Raw genomic sequence first — 19,142 nt, forward strand, 5'->3', positions numbered from 1 at the left:
TTTGTAAACTATTGTATCAGTCCAAAGATTTACCCAGTGCACACCTGAAAAGTAGCGGCTGCGGGTTCCCCCATAAAAAAAATAATTATAATAATAAATAAAATAAAATAAAAATTGTCCTAAATCTTTTAAATTGTAGAAAGTTAATCTCCAAATAACAGTGTTTATCCACTTGACGGTTAATAGATGAACACGATTTCAGTAAAATAATAAGTAAAAAAGACAATGAAAGAAAAGAGAAAGATAATTCATCGTCCTCCCCCTTTTGGCCCACGGTTTCCACAACCCCTACATTCAGTTCTCCCTACCTCTTGATTTTTATTTTCTCCCTTTGGTTCTCTTCCAAAATCTCTTCGAACTAGTGCTAGAATCTCAAATCAATCTAATACTTTACAATGTGAAGATGCAAACCATGAATCAATATTATACCTTGTAAAAGAAAACAAGCAACTAGTCGAGTATGCCTTTAGTTGCTCATCAACATCGCATATGATAATCTTCGATTGCACGACATTCCTATTAATGATATCAATCTCCTTTGGTCCAAATAGTTCCGTACCAAATGAGATTTGAATGGAACAATTTGTTGTTTGTTTTTTTCTTTTACATTCCCATGTAAGAAACTTATAATCTTAAAACCACTTATTTCACGCATGCAATCCAACACAACATAGCATGTGAAATTTTCAATCCCTTTGTAGTATTCTAAAAGATTGTGCATATAATTGATGTTGATGCCCATTACTTGAATATTTTGTGTCTATTATACAAAATTATTTAAAAGTTACATTGTTATAAAAAGACAAGAGTATTTTTATTTTTAATATTTATTTTGTTTGCTTCAATATCGATGCATAGTGTATTCTATTCTATTAGCCTTGTTTGGCGTGAATTATAATTTTGATAAAAATTTAAGTTAAAATCAAAAATTATTTTTAATCATACATTTTATTGAACCCATAATTTTTTATCAATTTTTCAAGCATGGATTTATCAACTTTTTAAAATCTACTAAAAATTTAATTTTTAACTACACTAAACAAGAGCTTAGTAAGTAGAGCTGATATACTATTTAATGGCCACCTTATTTAAGGTTAGGTTAGTAAAGAGGATTAATAATGTGTTTTAAGTTTTAATATTTAACATGTTCTAATGTTTGGGTTCTGTTTGTTTCAGCTACAAACGAGGATTAAAATTTAATTCAAAATAAATAATTAATTTTAATCACATATTTTATGGGACTTACAATTTTTCAATTACGTATTCTATTCATTTTATCAAAATTTACTAAAAAATATATTTTTTTTATCTAAGGGTCTGTTTGATTGCAAAGATGAAATTTGGGTGGAAATAAAATGAATTTCAGGAAATTGAATTGCCTAGAAATTATTTTACTGGAAATTGTCAATTGATAGTATTTGATTGATATAATTTTCTAAGTGGAAAATGTTGAAATAAAAGTGTCTTTTGAAATTCGTTTGACTTTGTTTTTCATGAAAATTGTCAATTTAAGGAAGATTCACTTCTACCATTGTTCCTAGAATTTGTTTTCATTGCCAACCAAAAAAAAAAAAATCCAAAAATTATCTATATTTTGGTGTTCGTTTGACTTTGTTTTACATAGAATTTATCAATTTAAGGGCTATCATTTTTCACAATTGTTCCTAGAATTTGTTCACATTGCCAACAATTAAAAAAAAAGGTGGAATTCCAGAAACCACCTATCCCATGGGAAAATAAAAGGTGGAATTTCATGCTTTACCGACTTCTATCTAGAAAATCATGGAAAATCAATTCCTTGAAAAATTTTGGTAATCAAACAGGCCGAAAATGAAAGTTGGAATTCGAATTCCAAGTTTCATGAAAAATATAGTGTAATCAAACAGGGCCTAAATGTTCTCACGTACTTGTACAAAAAAGAATTAGGCAAGACGGCATTTTAAAAATGCGTTGATTGAATATTCTTTTCTAAAAAGTAATTTAGAAAATTATATTTTGAAAAATAAGTATCTTAAAAAGTAAATATAGGAGAAAATAGTGGGTGAAATGGCAAAGCTTTATTAATTAAAATTTAATACTAATTCTTTCCAGATTCAATTATGTGAAGTCTCATAAAATCCTAAATTTCATTTCAAACAAGTCTAATAATTTCAAGTTTCAACAAGTAAACATATATTGACACATCATCTATGTTAGACCATTATGTAATGCCTTATGTTCATGTAGCATTATTTAATTTTTTTATGCACTTCAACTATGATTTCTATTTTAATTTTATATTTTGTTATTTCCAATGAACATTTATTAATTTCTTATCATCTCTTATTTAACATAAATTTTTACTCTCTCTACTCCAATTATATAGTTTGAGTTTCCTTTCTCTTTTATCGCAAATATATAGGCATGTTTTTTAATTTAGAATATTTTATTTTGTTTATTTACCAATATACCCTTATTTAATTTTCCCCACTTAATATGTCAACTTCTTGAAATTATCAAAATATACATATTTCTCATTTTTTTGGAAACATGGAATAACTCTCATTTCTTCTTTTTCAAATTAAATTATTCAAATCTTTACTAATTCCAAACAATAATTTACTACTATATATTGAAAATTAAATAAGGGTAAATTAGGAATGATTTTGACAAAAATTAATTTTTCAATGACATTAAAGAAGATTTCTTGATCTGTGTAAAAAACGAAACAATCATATATAATTGGGATGGAAGGAGTATGCGTTATGGTCAAACAATTTAAATAAATTAAATTGTAAAGTATCGAAATTTGTAACTTATTAAATATTGGCTCTCCAAATTTGGAGACTATTCAAACTCACTTTTTATTTTAAAAAAATTAAAATAGAAAGTTTCTTAGACCTTATTTTTAAGCCATTGACTCTAAAATAGAAAGTATTTTGCATTTATATAGCCTTTGTTTGAGCCATATTATTTTCATAAAAATATATTTTTAAATAGTGTATTGGTGAAAAATGTGTTGTTAAAAAATAAAGAAAAATTTTGAATTTACGTATAATATTATTTTATTAAAAAATGTGTGATTAAAATGATATTAAATCATCCGTTAAGAATGTAGAATGTGGGTCAAACAAAACCATAATATATTGGAGATGCTCTAAAAAACACTCTAGTGCATCACTGAAGTTTCTCCCCTTGTACTACCATTTACCATTCACCGAACAACCTCACATGGTGGCGCAATGGGTGTTGGGGTCCACCCTCCACCCTTTCCAGCTCCCAGCTCCCAGTCCCCACCGCACCCACCCTCCCTTCTCTCTCCATCATTACATTCTTGATTTCATTGTCATTTGCTCTCTCTCTATTCCTTTAGTCCTTATATATCCATTCAGGTACTTCATTTCCTCACCACATTAATTCAACACTCAAAAACCACCTCCCTATCCACTAACAAGTCGAAAAATGTTGCGCTGCGCACAATCCACCACCTTGTCGCCTGAGAAATGCTCGGTCCTGGGCATGGACATCGACATCGACATCAGCGTCCTCGAAAGACAAAAGGCTCTCTTACAACGCGTTTATCAGCAGCAACAAGTACAATATTTGCAACCTCAAGAAGCTAACATGAATCCTTTGTTTCACCAAAATATGTCGAATATGCTGCTGGCGAAATATCAGGAATGTTTGGATGAAACCAATTTGCCGAGTTTTCCTACGTTTGGAAGAGGATTTGCCTGTCCTGAACTCACAAGTGGTTCCCATTCAGCCATTTCTAATAACTCGTCAATGACAAAACACGATCATCAGATCAGTAGCAAAAGAGATCGAACTGTCTCCAATAATACCAGGAAACGAAAAGCAGAGGTTTGATTTTGTACTATGTTTTCATTAATGTTGTCATTTTTTTGTATTACAAATTCTTGTGAGAAATTTAAGGAGGTTTTTAAATTGCAGTTTGATGTTGAAGATGATTGTAAGGACAAGGGGACTGAAAGAGAAGCAGGAGAGGTTCAATCAGAGATCACAGTGAAAACTGATAGGGAAACTTCAACTAATAATTCTTCGAAGGAAAGCGTCCAAAAGCCAGACTATATCCACGTCAGGGCACGTCGTGGACAGGCCACTGACAGCCACAGCTTAGCCGAAAGAGTAAGAATATGAAATACACGAATATCAGGCTAATACTCGGAACAGAAAATCGAACTGAAAATTGGATTGGTTAATGATTTTACAGGCAAGGAGGGAGAAAATCAGCAAGAAAATGAAGTATCTGCAGGATTTAGTCCCTGGTTGTCACAAAGTGACTGGCAAGGCTGGAATGCTTGATGAAATCATCAACTATGTTCAGTCATTACAGAAACAAGTCGAGGTACGACTAAGTAGCTCGACTGTCTTGATCTCGATTAGTATTATCCGGATTGCTCATTCGTTTCATTACTAATTAGAGTGCACAAAATTTTGGCTGTAAACTCGCAGTTCCTTTCGATGAAACTGGCTGCTTTAAATCCGAGGCTCGACTTTAGCATCGATGATTTCTTCCCAAAAGAGGTATTATTAGCGAAATTGGAAAATTGAACAAACTTTGATTAGCTGAAAATAAGAAAATCTTTCCTCTATAACTAACTAATGATCGAAATTTGTTCATCGAAGATTCCTGCATACATTGCCAGTTTTCCGATGCAATTACAAGTCCCAAATCCATCAAGCTTACAGTATAATCAACTGCAACAAGGAGCCATAAGTTGTGGGGTTGATATAGCAATGAATCCATCTCAGTTGTTGCCTCAAAAAGAAGGAAGCTCTTCTGTGCCTATTACAGAAGTATATCATGATTCTTCTTCTGGACATGTAATTTCTTTTACTTTTATTGCACGCGTGGTATGCGGGACTAGACAGTTCGAGCATGTTTGTTGTGCTTACTTTTCTGAAGTAACTTCCATAATCAAGTTCGACAAAATAAGCACAACCAAACATGCTCTAGCACAATAATGTCTAATACTACGCATCAAGCAAACCATAACGAAATTCTTCTGTTTCATCAAAAGCCCTTTAATCTAATGAGAAAGATTACAACTTCTGCAGCAAGCACAAGTGCTGCCAACTTGGGATTCTGAATGGCAAAATCTTTTCAATGTTGGCTTTCATTAGTTATGAAGAATTAATTGCTTAAGGTCAGTTGTGACTTGAAAAAGTAACTTAAAAGTTGAACTTTCTTTATGCATTCATATATTCCTAACATATTTTGCTTCTTTTTACAGCAAATAATTGAGTGCAAATGGTCCCGGGATCTTGAATAGTGATTGATATAGAGGGTACAAGAGAACCATTAGTGCTAGCCTGGCAGTTAAAGATCACAATCTCAAGATGAAGCACATAATTTTTGGACAAGAATATAATAACTACTGGAGCTATAGGGATTCTTTTTTCTTATTGACAAATCATAAAGATCTATGTATTTAATTACTCAATTCATATGGTACAAAAATCATTTGTTGTAAAGGTATTGACTTGATTTACAAATGTTTATAATATGTTTTGAAAGACAGGCACTCTTATTGGGGCGGATGGGAGTGGCATGTCCGACATGTATTTCGTCGAGTCGAATATTGACACACATCCCATCATCTGGGACATGTATCTAACAAGCTATGTGAAGCATCCTATTTCATATATAATCTATAGACTTTTGACATTTGAGATATGCTTTTGGAACGCTTCTCGAACAAGTGTCTGACTAGCCATGTGTTGTGTCTAATATTAAAAAGTATAAATATAAAGATATATTAGACGAATTCATATTGTTAAGATAATTTAAATCTACATATATGTGTTTTTCTTTTCTAAAAATCATATGTTGGCATTTTTCGTTTCCCGTTGTATCCATATCAGTGCTTATTAGATGACATTCAGGGTTGTCCCGAATAAATCAGTTCGATTCAATTCCACTTAAAGCTAAACTTAACTGGTTTTAGATTTTAGAATTGAGAAGTAGGTACTTTTGGTTTGATTCTCAGTGCCAGCAAAATAAGTGATTAAATTCGTCCCAATATTATTATTTTTATAATATCTCAAGTAAATCAACCATTAAGTATACATGAATTAACATGTATTCAAAACGGCTTTTGCCTCAAACAGAACGCATGAAGTGAAACTCAAAAATTTACATTTAACAAATTTTTTTTATGAGGGATAAAAGAATCGGACATGATCAACTCGATGGTATTTCCATTAGTACTCGTTCAGTATGATTGTCATATGCACAAAATGCAACGAACACATAAATTTTCATTTGCAGATGAAAGGACTTATGTTAGTCTTCGTTTGTGGCAACATAAATCCCTCACTACAACTCATAAATTAAAAATTCTGACAAGAAGAAGATCTACTCAACACAAATTAGGCGTTAATGAAACTTTTCACGGAATCTTCACTTTAAAATTTTAGATAAGCTCGTCCAAGACGTAGAAAGCAACCACACTAAGAGCAGCAAAAGCCAGATTGGAATGGAGGAAGAAGTATTGTACTACAGTTGAGAAGCTGAAGCAAGTGGGCAAAATACAAGTTGCGGGGACAATGTGAATTGAAAGAGAAAAAGATGAGGACTGAAAGAGTGGTTGCTGTTAAGTGGTCCATTTTGAAGGTCTCAAATTCACTTGCACTCCACACTATACAGAAGACTGAATAGGACTACCAGTCGGATAACATTTTCCATGGCAATTGTGATTCACATGTATTTATAATGTATATAAATATGTATTTTTGTAAATAGAGGGCTAAAATGGCAGAGGGCAAAACAATTTTTTCTTAATTTTTTCACCGATTAGTCGAATGATCGAGAAATTCAACGTCATTATTCTTGAACAACTTAAAGTCGAGTTCCATTAAGTCTTGGATGACCACATGCTAGCAATCTCAAAGGAGTGACAATAGGAAATTCATTTTCCTTTGAAGATTAAACTCATTTGAATAAGGGTATCAGATCACCTTGAGATCATTGGATGTTTTCAATTCTCAAACATAAAGGGAAGATGATAACCTTGAAAGAGCTTTTAATGACCTAACCAAATGTTTCTCCCTTAGATCTTTTCCATTGTTTTTCTTTAAGTGTCTCCGTTTTTTGGAAAATGAAATGTGACTAACCCTAAAAGTCAACCCTATTTGACCGTCAATATGTTGAAATTAGAAAAATAATCATTTTGCCCTTCAACATGTATTACTCTCTAAGTTTCATTTTTATAAGGCAAATTTGTTTTTATCAAATCACAATATAATAAAGTCCAACGATCTCATCATTGAACTACTGAGCTCAAGTTCAATTTGTCTATAGAAAATACCTTAGAGTAATGATCGTCTCATCTCAATGATTAATGGATTCTACTATCACAAGTATATGATTTCTAATTATTTCAACCCGATTCCCAAAGTGTCGAAATCAATCTTTTATTTAAAACTTCATTTATTGACACTTCAAAGAACTTGAACTAGCAATCAAAGGTATATTACTCGCTCAAGATTTAGGTGACTTGTTTGATAATCGAACTTTACTTTTTTTTTTTTGGTTATCTCATGGATTGATAGATTAATAAACAAAATGAATGTCATGATTTTTTATTTTTATTTTTTGGCTTATGTATATTAGTTTATATTAGCATTTACATTAACGTAATTTTGAGTGAATAGTATAAAGAGGGTGGCAATATTTTTAAAATCAATTTAGTATATCAATAGGTAAAATGAACTACACTTGAAGATGGTATTTTGATTGCATTATTACATAAAATATTTCAATATTCCACAGACCATTTAAATTTAAATTATACTTGTAAAATTACTTTAAACATTGTTTTGAATTTAAAATTCTTCGAGCATCATTGTTAAAATATACAAATCAATAATTGAATAACGAGTTTAGGTTTCAGACATCTCGAATAGGAATCCATTTAATAAAAGATCCTGATTGTCATATTTCTGTAGGTCTCCGACATCCTTTTGATGATATATGTCATCATTGACCAAATTAGTATTTAGGGATTGTTTTAAAGTGATTACTTGAAAAAGTATTTTTTGGACAACGTATGATTAAAAATTATGAAAGAGTTATCAATAAATGTGAAAAATAATTTTTGAAGAATACGTGATTAAAAATGAGTATGAAAAATGTTATTTTCAAAAATCACTGGGCTCAAGATGGACTTTAAACTCAATTTTTGTATAGCTCAAAGAGAGAATTTATCGTTTGATAATTTTTCTAATATTGAATTATTACTTCTAACAAATTATTTTGGCCATTTGGTGAAGCTGATTTTTTTGAGATGTAATTTTACAAAAAGTAAGTTATTATTATTATTATTTTTTAAGAATGTGGGATTAAAAAATAAAAATAATTATTAAAAAAGTGAAATGTAAATTATTTTGAAGAAGCCGTATTAAAAATAAGCTTGAAAAGTATTTTGGACAAATGAAACCAAACTTTAATATTAAGCCCCTACTTCTTGTCCATTATTTCATTAAAATGAGTTTTATTATCGTAAATTGTTGGAGAATGTATGATTAAAAAGTAGGAATTTTTTTTAAATTTATGTGCAAAATATTTTGAGAATATACGGTTGAAAATGAATTTTTTTTAAAAAAATATTTCTTAAAATAATAAGAATCAAACATGGGCTAAAATTGTTCAAAGCAAGCCAAAAACTGGTCGATCACCTTATGAATCGGTTCTACCTCAAAATTCCATTTGTATAGTCTTTGTTTGAAGGGGTTTTTTTTTTTTTTTTTTTTTTTTCTTTTCCTTTTTTTAACTCATTTTCAATCACATATTCTTTCCCAAAAAAAAAAAAGTAAATTAAAAATCTTTTTCTATTTTTTAACCAAAATTCTCCAATAAAACACGTTCCACCCCACCTCAAACAAGGCTCATTTTCTTGGTTCGACCCGAATTTTATGTCTTCTCCCCAAATCTCCACCTCGGCCCAAAAGTCAGAAAATCCGTAAATCGGATGTCTGCAGTTCTAATTTTCACGCTCTCTCAATTCGGCTGTTGGGCAATCTTTGCTTTCTTACTTCAGATCAGGACTAGGGTTTGACGCTTTCAATTTGGGGTTCTTTGATATGTAAGTGATTTTGTTATAATTACGTTTGTTAGATTTACCTAAAGTAGCATTGCTTGAAAATTCTCGTTAATTAGTCGGTAATGTAGATGTTATACTTTTTCTCAGTTAACTTGTATGCTGCTCAAATCAAAATAATATTATGTTGACTGTCTTGCTGTATTCTTGAATATGTTAGATACGAGGGGTAAACTACAAAACAAAGAATGCAGTGAGGATTGATAACGAGGTTCCTTCTATGCTTGTGATGACATTATGGTACAAGGGTGGTTTGTGAGTTTCATTTGTCTCTATGGGTAAGAATAAAACCTTGGAGGTATAAGTACTAGAAAAACCAAGTAATCCTTGGGGACACCGACCAGCCTGTGACTAAATACGATAGAAAAAAACTTTAACAACCAATTTGAAATTACAAACTCTGATGACGATTGTTGAATTTACTCAATCATATGAGGCAACGTTACCCAATGATACATTAAGGAAAAAAAGATTAGGTGGTTGAGGACTCGTGTCTCACATCAATTTAAAGAGATTAACGTTCATAAAAGTGACATTATCTCTATAGATCATGGGAAAAAGGAACCATATACTAGAGCTCATGTAACATCCCAAAGGCTTCTATATTTTCATTTGGAACTTAGAGGTGAAGTTTGAAAAGTTTAAGATCAGTATAAGAGAATAACCAATGTTCCAAGGACTAAAAATACATTTATCAGAGTATATGCATTTAATTTCGAAAAAGATTACTTAAGGACAAATGCTAAAAATAGGTTATAAGTTACTGAAAATCAAGTTTTGAGTTTTATATGCAAATTTTATGAAGTTTCTAGAATGCAATTTTGAAGTATGCAGGTTCCATGGTTTTTAATGCCAAACGATAATTGTAAAGCTGTTGCTTAATACTGAATTTATTTGGTCCAATTGGAAGTTGAGTCTGAGGAGTAATTTGGGCACCTTATTGAGCAGTTTGAAAAGTTAAGAGCTTAAATAATGACTTTAGTCCATTGAGTTCAGTGAGAATGTTGAAAAATATGCAACTAGCCGAGGAAATGACTTTTCGTAGTTAGGCATAAGTCCAATTCGAAAGCTGGTTAGATGAAACAAAACAAAGACAATTATACATAGGCATAGGCGCAAGTCCCATTATTTGGTGCAAATATTTTTAGAGGCAAAGCTTGTTTAAAAGCCTTGAACCAATGCAAATCTTAGTATGATGCAGTGGAACACTGCTTAATTGTCAGCTATCTCATGAGCCTTTATGAATAAAGAAAACAAAGTACATGACAATGCATCTTCAATTGAATTCACTGCTCATTACTTGGCTAATGTAGTTATTAGTTGGTAACGTGAATTACACCCCTTTACAGCTCTGCTTAACCCAAGGATGTATCTATTCTCGGAGACTTCTTTCTACTTAGGAAAATGAAAAGAAACAAGAATGATGAAATCCATATTATATTAGAATCAAGTAATTAATAACTACAGATGGGAGCATTTGAGAATACAAATTCATCTCTTCATTTTCAGGCCAGAAACCTGTTGTGCAGATATAAGAAATGGCCATGTTTTCAACATTCAAAAACACCAATATATTATACAAATGATATTATTTTCAAGGTGGTCTTTAAATGACCTTTCATTCCTCTCTCAATTGTTTCTTTTCAATTTAAGTATTGGAAAACTAAATATATTTTTCAATTTAATTATTGGAAAATTAAAAATATTGGGGAAATTTTCCAAAACATATTTTATGTGACCAATATAAACAGACAAACTAAAAATATTGTTCTTTTTTTTTTCTTCTTTATGTAGGAAGAGCAGGATTGAAAAATGCATAAACAATCATGACAATTAGAGTATAAGCATCGAAAATCTGAACTATATTGGTCTACTTTGCTTTCAGCTTTGAAAGATATTGAGTCGTAGAAATTTCTAAGGTATTTACATCTCTCTCTGAGTCAGGGTCATGTGATTGTGAGTCTCTGTGAAAGAGTGCTTATTTACATGGGTGATGCACCTGTCATGGGTTTTTTACTGCTCAATTCTTGTAGCCAACCACATAAATGGTTGCCTAGAAGAGACAAAAGATGTGTGCCATTAGAGAAAGATTAGAGAAGGGTTCCAATAAGCCTCAGAGTATTTTATGTCGATTATGGATTTAGATTCGTTTAGATGCTGATGGAATTGGTGTCTAATTTTTATCTGTTGCATCATTTGGTTCGTCTTATGATGCAGTCGCTGTATCAGTAGTGCTAAAAGTTAATTAGAATTAGGACAAATGTTCTAGATTGTTATTCCATAAATTCACTACCCGTGAAACTTGGTTTTTCAGACTGCAAAGGTCCAGATTAACAGCACGAAAACGGACTCCAGTTAAATAGGAAAGTCCACCGTCTGAACTGAGATTGTTTGCAATTGAATCATTTAGTTTTGTGGACTCCTAATCCTTGCGTTCGTATAGTACTATTCTTTCTGCAAATCGAACCTTGATGTTTACGTTTAAGCACATTCAAAATCTTGTACTCCAAAATGATGTAAATTAAAACAATCAATAATACATGTGAAGTTCACATCCAAACGGCAAAAATACTACACTAAATGAATTGGTATAAAATACAATAGTTTCACAGCTAATGGCAAAGATTACAAGTATCTATGACTCCATTGGCATGATTGGACGAGTTCATTGAGGGCATAAACTAGTGAACTCTTACCTTGGAAAATCTAACGTAGACAATAAGTTGCAATCAGGGTTAAAAGAGTCAAGGGTTGGTGCAGTCTGCTGAAATTGTTGTAGAAGAACATCAAAATCATCCTCTTCTTCCATTAGCATGATAATGCCTAAACAACATGAATTTGGTAGGCTATATTCAGTTGGAGGAAGTTATAATTCAGAATCCACTCCAATACTAGAAGTATCAACTTGATTTGATGTCAATTCCACTCCAGTACTAAAAGAATTATTTTCAGTGGCAAGCAGTTGAACTCCGGTAATACAATGATCGAAGGACAATGAAATTTGTCTAGCCGGCTCAAGTCAATATATCTCATCAAGTTGAAAATCATAGCAGGAAGGTGTTTGCACGGTTGGATTAAAAGAAGACGTCTCTTGAAATAAGGGCGACTGCATCCAAGAAGAATCATCACTGCTATCAATATAGTTCTGTTGAAATTGCTCGCCTCTTGTCATGAGTGTACTTTCAGTTTCAAACCAAGATGGAGCAATAGCACAATCAATATAGTTCCATGGCTGTTCCATGTGCAGCTGCTGTTAAAGCTGAGAGAAGGCTTATTGTGATGACTAAAAGCTAGTTTGTGATAGTATCTGAGTAAACTGTGATAGTGTTTGATTAAGAGGTTGAAACGGCTGAGCATATATTTGTAGTAGATTTTCCATCACGTCTTTGTTGTAGGGCAGGTGGTGCATTATGCTGTATCTGTGGTTGAGGAATTGTTAACTGACCACTAACACTATGAAGCTATTGTGTTTGTGGAACCTGATCGTAAGGAGTATGACCAACATAATATGGCATATGCAAACTCTGTGTTGTATAGAAAGGTGTTGCATTCAAAGGTTGTGGATGCAAGGAAAATGAAAGGTATTGTCCTGATTGAAAACCTTGGGTTTAAATTCAAAAAGGAAATGTTTCAGATTTAAAGATACATATATAAAAATCAATCTCCCATCCAGCTAAAAAAGTTAATAAGACGCATACCAGTTGTAGCATAGGTTCAGAAGAAACCACTGGTCTGAAATCCATATCATCAACATTGCCAGGAAAGCCACCGATATAGCCCTGAAAGTTTATGGGCACAAAATAAGACACAAATATTTGAATATTGAGAAAAATATGCAGTACGATGTGTATATAACACATAAGAAGTCTATGCTCTTACTCGAGTAGAAAACACAATATCCACAGGCAATTGATTTCCAAACCCCGGCATGCCAACATTCCAAACCCTATCATCTGTGTACTTTTAGTTTCAAATCAAGATGGAGCAGTAGGAAATCAGTTGGTATGCCGTGGTTTGGAAATCAGCTGCCTGTGAATATTGTCTCTTCTACTCCAGTAACAGCACAGACTACTTATGATGTTATGCACACATCGCACTGCATATTTTTCTCAATACTCAAAAGTTTCTTGTATCTTATTTTGTGGACATAACTTTTAGGGCTATATCGGTGGCTTTCCTGACAATGTTGATGGTATGGATTTCGGACTAGTGGTTCTTCTGAACCTATGTTACAACTGGTGTGTGTCTTATTAACTTTTTTAGCTGGATGGGGTATTGATTTTTATATATCATATCATTAAATATGACATATTTCCTTTTTGAATTTAAACCCAGGGTTTTTAAATAGGACAATACCTTCCATCTTCCTTGTAACCACAACATTTGAATGCAACATCTTTCTCCACAACACAAAGTTAGCATATGCCGCATTATGATGGTCATACTCCTTATGGTCAGGCTCCTCAAACACAACAGTTTCCTAGTTTTGGCAGTCATTTAACAATTTCTCAACCACAGATGTAGCATAATGCACCATCTGCCCCACAACAAGGACATGTGATGCAAAATCTACTGCAAATACTTGCTTAGCTGTTTCAACCTCTTAATCGAGCACTATCATAGTTTGCTTAGATACTGTCACAAACTCTACAAACTAGCTTTCAGTCATCACAACAAGCTTTCTCTCAGCTTCAACAGCAGCTGCACATGGAGCAGCCATGGAACTATATTGATTGTGCTACTGCTCCATCTTGGTTTGAAATTGAAAGTACACTCACAGCAGGAGACGAGCAATTTCAACAGAAGTAAATTGATAACAGTGATGATTCTTCTTGGATGCAGTCGTTTGTATTTCAAGAGACGTCTTCTTTTAATCCAACCATGGAAACATCTTGCTGCTGTGATTTTCAGCTTGATGAGATACATGAACTTGAGCCGGCTAGACAAATTTCATTGTCCTTCGATCATTGTATTACCAGAGTTGAGTTGTTTATCACTGAAAATGATTCTTTTAGTGCTGGAGTGGAATTGACATCGAATCAAGTTGATACTTCTAGAATTGGAGTGGATTCTGAATTAGAACTTCTTCCAACTGAATATAGTCCACCAAATTTATGTTGTTCAGACACTATCAGGCCAATGGGAAGAGAGGATGATCTTGCTGAATGTCCCACATGAATATTCTACCATAGCAAGTATGATTGGTCCGTCGGAAAACAAAAGGGAGGGTTAATTTTAATTTTTTTTTTGCTTTCATTCATTTTTAAGATGAGATATCCTTATCTTTATCTCACACTAAGACGGAAAATTAACAACCAATAAATCTAGCAAGCGGGATCAAGAAGTTATCGAAATTTTTTTCTAAGAATTTAGTTCAGGGGACAAGTAGAATCTCTTCATCACATGAAATATCTTGAAATTTATGTAAAATTGTTAGGTGTACACGCATGTTATCAATTTCAGCAGACTGCACCAACCTTTGACTCCTTTAACCCCGACTGCGACTTATTGGCTACATTAGGTTTTCCATCCGAGGTAGGAGTTCATTAGTTTATGCCCTCAATGAACTCGTTTAATGATGCCGATGGAGTCATAAATACTTGTAATCTTTGTCATTAGCTGTGAAACTATTGTATTTATACCAATTCATTTTGTAGTATTTTTGCTGTTTGGATGTGAACTCCACATTATTGATTGTTTTAATTTGCATCATTTTGGGGTGCAAGATTTTGAATATCTTAAGTGTAAATATCAAAGTTCGATTCGCAGAAAAAATAATACTATACGAACGCAAGGATTAGGAGTCCACAAAACTGAATGATTCAATTGCAAATAATTTCAGTTCCAACGGTAGACTTTGATGCAGCCCCCAACTCGTCATTGTTGCACTCTCTAGAAGCTTGAACGCAGAATGGAAGGGAAGGGAAGATGAGTTTTTTCTTAGGCCAACTTTTAATTTTTTCTAAATTGTAACTTGTAGGCCTTTTGTGTTGGGCTTTTGCTGCAATTGTAAGTAATTACGTTGTGTGTTTTATTCTTTAGTGTTTCTTTTCTTTGCTGAAATTTGAATTGATTTTACAATGTTGCTGGAATTTAAAGTTGGATTAAGTATGGATAATTGACCTCGTGCCAGACTTGAAAATTAGTTTAGGGTTTTACTTTGAAATTCGTGTGTTTCAGTGTCCCATATTTTACACTTAAAATATTTTATTCTTTGTTTTTCCTACCTTTTGAGTGGACACATAATTTTAGTGATTATTCTTTAGCATAAATTCAATTTGTCACTTTGAACTGAGAGATGGATAAGGCGATTGGAGTTGATGGAATTCATTAGTTTTATTCTATATTTTGGAGGAACCCACCATTACTTTGAATGGAACTCATTGATTAGAAAAATGCAAAATTATTACTGCGGTCCTAGGAATTGATAAAATATCTTATGACATTTGCAGGTCAAGGTTGATAATGTGAGATTTTGTTAATACATATGACACTCAGGTGTCTGGGATAGAATTGCTGTTGGATGTTAAATAATATTTGAGATTTATCAATAAATTTGTCTGGAGGGATGGAATGTGTACGAGGCAGAAATAGTTGTTTGCAGAAATAATTTGAAGTTGTTGGCAATCATTTCTTTGGTAATATTTTTGGTCAGATGTTGTCTCATTTCATAGGTTGGATGCTCCAGCATTTCTCTCTCTCTCTCTGGTAATATTTTTTAGTAGTGGAAGATGAGGAAAAAATTTCTTCGTGGAAGATATATTTGGAATCAACTCCTCTTTTTAAACCAAACCTTTTGCAGTACTCCACACAAAAATTCCAGTAATAAACCGGCCACCATTTCTAGCAATGGCAGTGAGTCTTCTTCTTCATCATTGAGTCAGTATAATGAGCAATACAAAGCTCTTAATAATTTGGATTTCATGACTGCCGCCAAAATCCTCTTCACTGATCAGCCCAATAAGAAGAAATTTGGGTACGCTTTTACTTTTCTAAGAGGCATTTTATCACTTTCATTTCCCCTTTTCAGCAAAGAGAAAAAACTGCATTATACAGAATGCTTTGTTTTCTCGAAGTGAACGTGAACCCATTCTCCATTTTTGATTGATATTGTAATTAAGTCTCATTTTAGCAAAGAATTAATTGTATGTTTGATGATTTTTCAGATTAGATTTCCACCTGGTACAGCTCTTCTTTGCCTGCTTGCCTTCATTGGGTATTGTCTCTCCATTCTGAATCTTAATGTGGGCTATTGAGTTTGTAACTCAGACCATAGACCATTTTGGTTATGTCTATTTGCTATTGAGTTTGATTTTTATGTGCTTTCATTTCTGAAGCATTGAATATTTATGCATCTTTCTCTGCAGCTGTATATCTTGTGGCTCAGTATGCTCGCAGTGAAATGAAAAAAATGGATGTGGTAATCCTTATTTTGTTCATCATCCTTCATAGTTTACTCTATATAAATGTAGTTTGATTTGGTGTTTGCATCTTTTTTCTTTCTTTCCCCCCTTTTTTAATTATGAACATAAATATGATATCAAAACTTGTCAGTCTGGGGATGAAAATCAATCCACAATATTCAAATTTTTGGTCCATATGGATAATGGCACGTTGTTTTCAATATGCCAGGGCAAACTCTATCCATGTACCATGGGAAGGGTATCTATATGCTTATATAAAACAATATAAGGTTGCCTATAAGCCGTGCAAATAAACTTTTAGACAATTTGATATCCTTTTATCTGATAATAGTAGAAAAGTGGATGTCAAATTTACAAACTTGATTTACATTTGGGACTTAGAATGACCTTACCTAGTTATCGTTGCAAAGTTCTTAACAAAGAGTTCATATCAATCTTTATCTTGTTAGCAAAGATATTTTACTGTCCTATATGTTCCATTTTATTGTGACAAGTAACACACTAGTTTCATATTTATGATGGCTAAAATTGTTTACTCTAGCTTACCAATCCCGACCTTCCCTTTTGTTTGGGTGATCTTACAGAACATCCGAAATCCCATTCAAGTGACTTGTATAGTTTTGTCAAATTCGGTTTTCTAGACAGATCTTAACTAGCACAATATGAATGACCAAAAAGGTATATTAAGGGCGTGCTTCTGTGAAATTAGACTCTCCTCGTATTAAGAAGCACGTGAATTCCCATATTGTCTCTGTTGTAGGCAGGCTTTTAGTATTTCTGGATTTACATAGACAGATATTTGCATGTATCCCTTTTGATACTTTTTTGTAGTGGTGACCTTTCTACACCTGTTTTGTTTGGAGTTAGGTTTTCTGGTCAAATTAGTATCCAAAATCTGGATTCACTGAAAGCTTGGGTATGTAGGGTACGGCAAAATATCGATATCTTTTTACCCATTTTCTTTATGTCTATGGGGAACTTGTGTTCAATTCAAGACATATAATGTATGGAAATGGGCATTCAACATTTTTGTACATGACTGCTGAACAAATCAATCATGTTTGACATATCTTAAGGTTGTGGTCAATGCAAATTGTGCTATGCACCCCCACGGCCTTGTCCTAATATTGGTTTTTCAACAAGGATACTTTAATGCATTTATTTGAGTAAATTAACAGGGTTTCAAAGATTGTTTTGAAGAGGACAGCCATTTTTTCTTCATCTTGATAGCTGTCAAATGTAAAATCTTGTTTGGATTTTATGTTAGTTATCATTACAATAGAGCTACAAGCCGTGTGATTTGTTTCGTATATTGGCTTTTGTTAAGGTTCCCTTTTAAATTATGTTGTCAGGAACTCGAGTTGAAGAAACAAGCTGAATTTGAATCACAAGCAAAGGAGATGGAATTAAAGAAAGCCGAAGAAGGAGCAGCTGATCCAGTGCTTAGGGAGGTAAAAGAGAGACTAAACAAGCTGGAAGAAACAGTAAAAGAAATTGTCATTGTATCCAAGAAACAATCAGATGATGCACAAATCGAAGCAAGTAAAATTCAACGTGGACAAGAAGCAGGCAAGAGTTCCGAAGTAAACACTAGAACCTCGACTGAAGGGAAGACGAGTGAGCCTGTGCCAAGTACTCCTGGCTCCCAGCATAAGCCGAATAGTGGTGAAAGTAAAAGGGACCTCCCATAGTTAGAATAAATGAAAAGTAGTCTTCTTGTTTTTGATGTTGCAGGCAGTTGTTTTTGAGGTTGCAGGCTCATGTTAGAAAAGTTTCAGTTGACGGGGACGGGCTAAAGCCCGTGCCTACAATAGATGACAAGTTACGGTTCAACAAATGTATGCGAGCTTTGTCGACTGCTTTCATATGGAGCAACTCTGGATTAGATGTCGCCATTGAGACGCAAGGATTTACTTTTGCTCATAGTACAATATTTCGGTTTGTTTGTGCATTGAGCAGCTCAATCATGGATTTTTGACATTTTCAACAAAGATTAAGGTTGTTTCCTGTTTTATGTTTTGCTATTGTAACTAATAGAAACATCATCTTAGTTTAAGAATTTCAGAATATGCATTTGAGTCAAAATGATGTAATAAAAATGGAATTGAAGAACTAAAATAATATAAATTTACTTTTACAATCACTCTCTTGTAAGAATTGATAATAATTCAACTTTTAACTCATTGACAGGTACTGAAATATTTAAATAATTGACGAATATGTTTGACACGTTAAATTAAACATAATTAAGAAACAAATACGGATGATATTATTGTGGATATCATTTCTAAATCAGTAATAAAATTTGTCATATATTACTCCATTTTGGATGCTTTAGAACCCTTTTATTTCCTCTTTATTAAATAATATTATTTCCAAACTATGCCTATTTCATTTATAAATAATTTTTAATTACATATTTCGATGAATCTATGAGTATTATCTATCACCCATTTTAATCTAAGAATTAAACCACTTTTAAAGTGTGTGATACATTTGAAGTATGTGAAATACATTTAGTAACTTAAATAATCAAATTATAAACAATGTCTAAATAAAATCTATAATGAAGTTCTTCACAGACTGCAAGGGTCAGTGAAAAATTATCATCACT

The 19,142-nt window shown here is 32.8% G+C and overlaps 2 protein-coding genes across 7 annotated transcripts; both read left to right on the plus strand.

The window, feature by feature from the left end:
• Positions 1-3,269: 3,269 nt before the first annotated feature.
• LOC111410316 (transcription factor HBI1-like) lies at positions 3,270-5,671 on the plus strand. The gene is made up of 7 exons (XM_023040584.1): positions 3,270-3,843; positions 3,934-4,128; positions 4,214-4,348; positions 4,456-4,527; positions 4,630-4,827; positions 5,062-5,150; positions 5,238-5,671. Exons 1-6 carry the CDS (start codon positions 3,442-3,444, stop codon positions 5,125-5,127), a joined length of 1,068 nt encoding a protein of 355 aa, XP_022896352.1. The 5' UTR covers positions 3,270-3,441; the 3' UTR covers positions 5,128-5,150; positions 5,238-5,671.
• A 3,215-nt stretch (positions 5,672-8,886) lies between these two features.
• LOC111410325 lies at positions 8,887-18,597 on the plus strand. Of its 6 annotated transcripts, none has more exons than XM_023040627.1 (6): positions 8,891-9,089; positions 11,419-15,812; positions 15,907-16,080; positions 16,271-16,320; positions 16,472-16,524; positions 17,881-18,597. In XM_023040627.1, exons 2-6 carry the CDS (start codon positions 15,760-15,762, stop codon positions 18,217-18,219), a joined length of 669 nt encoding a protein of 222 aa, XP_022896395.1. In that variant the 5' UTR covers positions 8,891-9,089; positions 11,419-15,759; the 3' UTR covers positions 18,220-18,597. The 6 variants fall into 6 exon arrangements, 5 of the variants coding, with proteins under 5 accessions (XP_022896395.1, XP_022896371.1, XP_022896364.1 ...); XM_023040603.1 differs by having other exon boundaries at positions 11,419-15,113; positions 15,557-16,080; XM_023040596.1 differs by having other exon boundaries at positions 14,874-16,080.
• Positions 18,598-19,142: the final 545 nt, after the last annotated feature.

Source organism: Olea europaea, chromosome 2 (assembly GCF_002742605.1).
Source record: "Olea europaea var. sylvestris chromosome 2, O_europaea_v1, whole genome shotgun sequence".
NCBI lineage: Eukaryota > Viridiplantae > Streptophyta > Magnoliopsida > Lamiales > Oleaceae > Olea > Olea europaea.